This window comes from Pterocles gutturalis, unplaced genomic scaffold (genome assembly GCF_000699245.1).
Source record: "Pterocles gutturalis isolate BGI_N339 unplaced genomic scaffold, ASM69924v1 Scaffold14223, whole genome shotgun sequence".
In the NCBI taxonomy this organism is placed as follows: Eukaryota; Metazoa; Chordata; class Aves; order Pterocliformes; family Pteroclidae; genus Pterocles; species Pterocles gutturalis.
In genome coordinates, this window is record NW_010125767.1 from 1 (window position 1) to 2,750 (window position 2,750).

General features: G+C 48.7%; 1 protein-coding gene across 1 annotated transcript; it reads left to right on the forward strand.

Moving 5' to 3' along the window:
• Window positions 1-4: 4 nt before the first annotated feature.
• On the forward strand, window positions 5-2,484 carry CTSS (cathepsin S; the record flags this gene model as incomplete). Its single annotated transcript, XM_010078720.1, has 5 exons — window positions 5-43; window positions 117-341; window positions 1,408-1,573; window positions 1,816-1,918; window positions 2,385-2,484. Coding segments are annotated over 5 exons (633 nt in total), but the record flags the coding sequence as incomplete, so codon positions are not given.
• Window positions 2,485-2,750: the final 266 nt, after the last annotated feature.

Genomic DNA, 2,750 nt, shown 5'->3' on the forward strand with positions numbered 1-2,750 from the left:
GGACTGGAGGGAGAAGGGATGCGTCACGGATGTGAAGAATCAGGTGCGAAGCTCTTTCTGTGCCTCTTCATGTCTCAGTCTCGTGCTTGGTCTGAGCATCTCTGGGGCTTTTTCAGGGCGCGTGTGGGTCGTGCTGGGCGTTCAGCGCTGTGGGAGCCCTGGAAGCCCAGGTGAAGCTGAAGACAGGGAAGCTGGTGTCCCTGAGCGCCCAGAACCTCGTCGACTGCTCCATGATGTACGGGAACAAAGGCTGCAGCGGAGGTTTCATGACCAATGCTTTCCAGTACATCATCGACAATGAAGGGATCGACTCGGACGATTCCTACCCCTACACGGCTCAGGTAGGCGCCAGACCTAGACAGCACGTGAGCATGGAAGCAACATGGCAACTTGTTCAGCTCTCCTGTGCAGACACCCTTCTCCTTCTCTCCCATGGATCCACCTCTGTCTTGGTTTCTGCCAGTCTCATGTCATCTTCTTGGCCTTTGCAGCTGATTCTTTCAGACTCAGGGAAGGGAATTTTAGACTTTTTATTTTCTCATAGGTGAATGACTGGACTGGGAGACAGAATTTCTACATGTTTATTTCCATCCTACATAAATTATGAAGCAACATATTACACAGAGGGAAAAAGGGGACAGGAGCCCTGGGTTCTGTTCTCAGCTCTCTGTGTTACTCCATCTTCTTTAGTTTTAAAATGGGATCTTGACATTTCCACCATCTCAGCGGGCAGAGCTTTCCAGTGAACGACATTCATAGTTTGTTTTTTTGTTTAAGTAACAGACGCTGCACGACTTGCAAGGTCGTAAGGAAAGAGCCATAAGAAAATAAAGGTCCTAATGCTAAGGGTCTTGATGGCCAGAGATAAAAGAGATGCTCTGAAAAGACCTGGTGTCCTGAAAACATGGCCTATGGAAACAGGTCAAAGTAACAGCAGCTCAGTCCAAGAAAGAAAAGTGGAGTACAAGTCTTCAAACACGCATAAGGCAGCGACAGAGAGGAAAGACGCTGTTGTCTGTATCCAGAGGGAGAACGAGAAGCTGTGGGCTTCATTTACAATAGAAAAAATTGAGGAGGAGCCTTCAGATGGGAAGGGTGAGGAAGCAAAGACAGTTTCTCTAGGGAAGTGACAGAAATATTTTCATCGGAGGTTTCTAGAAAAAAGGCAGAGAATTCTGCTGAAATGGGTTGGCTGCTCTTGCCGTGGGGAAGTGAGATGTCTCTTCAGGTCCTTCCAGCCACCTTTTCCTTAGTCGTGTGTACAGAAAAATGGTAGTCGAGGAAAAGTGATGAATAGGGTAACACAAAGCAAAAGAGGGCTGATAGAAAACACATACCTGGAAGTCTTGAGATGTTCCTGGTGGATTCCTCACGCTCCTCTTCTCAACTCCCCCTTGTTCCTACCAGAATGGGACCTGTCAATACAACGCTTCCACGCGAGCCGCCACCTGCTCCAAGTACGTTGAGCTCCCGCATGCCGATGAAGCTGCCCTGAAAGACGCTGTGGCCAACATCGGGCCGGTCTCTGTCGCCATTGACGCCACCCTGCCCACGTTCTTCTTGTACAGGTCAGGTATGTCCTTCTACCCTGGAGATCTTCTTCACAGTTTTCTGTGTCTTTCTGCATGGAAAGCTTACAAAATTGGGTGGAATTTGGCATGTTGGGGCTTAATTTCTGGATGAAGGCATCAAAACGACAAAAGCTAAGGTAGCGGTGCTAGTGACGATGCTGAAGGTTGGATTGAGTCCCGCTCGCGGCTCAGAGACGGGGTCCTGTGGTCTGATGATGTGTTTCCAAACTCCTTTTTTTCCCAGGCGTGTACGATGACCCCCGCTGCACGCAGGAGGTGAACCACGGAGTACTTGCGATCGGCTATGGCACCCTAAACGATAAGGACTACTGGCTTGTGAAAAACAGGTAAAGGTGCGACCGTACATCCCTGAACTCCCGTTATCCATATGCTCAGGATCTATAGGGACAGGCTTCTCCTACATAACCTCCCACTGCTCGACCCGACACCCTCCCAATTTTATAACTGACGGGAGGGAGATCAGTTGGGTGCTTGTGCAACGGGGGTTGTTAGAGAGTTTAGAGTTAGAATTGGTCCTTAAACTGCTCCCTCAGGATTCGTGCTCAGCCATGCCAAAGCATCTTTATGTCACCCCAGCAGCAGGAAGGAACTTTAAATACATTTAAAAGACACACATTTTTAAGTTCCCTTCATATTGATGAGCACAGTCACAACTTAATACAGGATTAGAAATCCCAAGAAGCGGTTAATGAAAACACTTCATCGCTGTGATGTTGATGAAGCTGCTGCTGCGCTTGCAGAAAAAGGGACTGGATTTTTCTCACTCTTTTCGTTTCTTTCGTGTGCCAAAAGTTGGGGCGTACGTTTTGGCGACCAGGGCTACATCCGCATGGCAAGAAACCACGCGAACCATTGCGGGATCGCCAGCTATGCCTCTTATCCGCTGATATAGTCGGACCCGGCGCATCCGAGGAGGACTCCTGAGGCTTCAATCGAACCACTGATGCTGTGCTCACATGGATCTACTGACTTCAAGAATAATTTTCTGCCTCTGTGGGCAAAGCCCTTCTGCTGGATCAGCCTGCCTCATGGTCTGGGAGAGACTCCTTTGCGTGGGAGGACTTTGGAATATCATTTACAGGCACCCAGTGACTTCTTTTTGGGGAAAAAAGGGTTTTTTTTCAGAGTAAAACTGTGATACCTACAGTTGTAATGGAG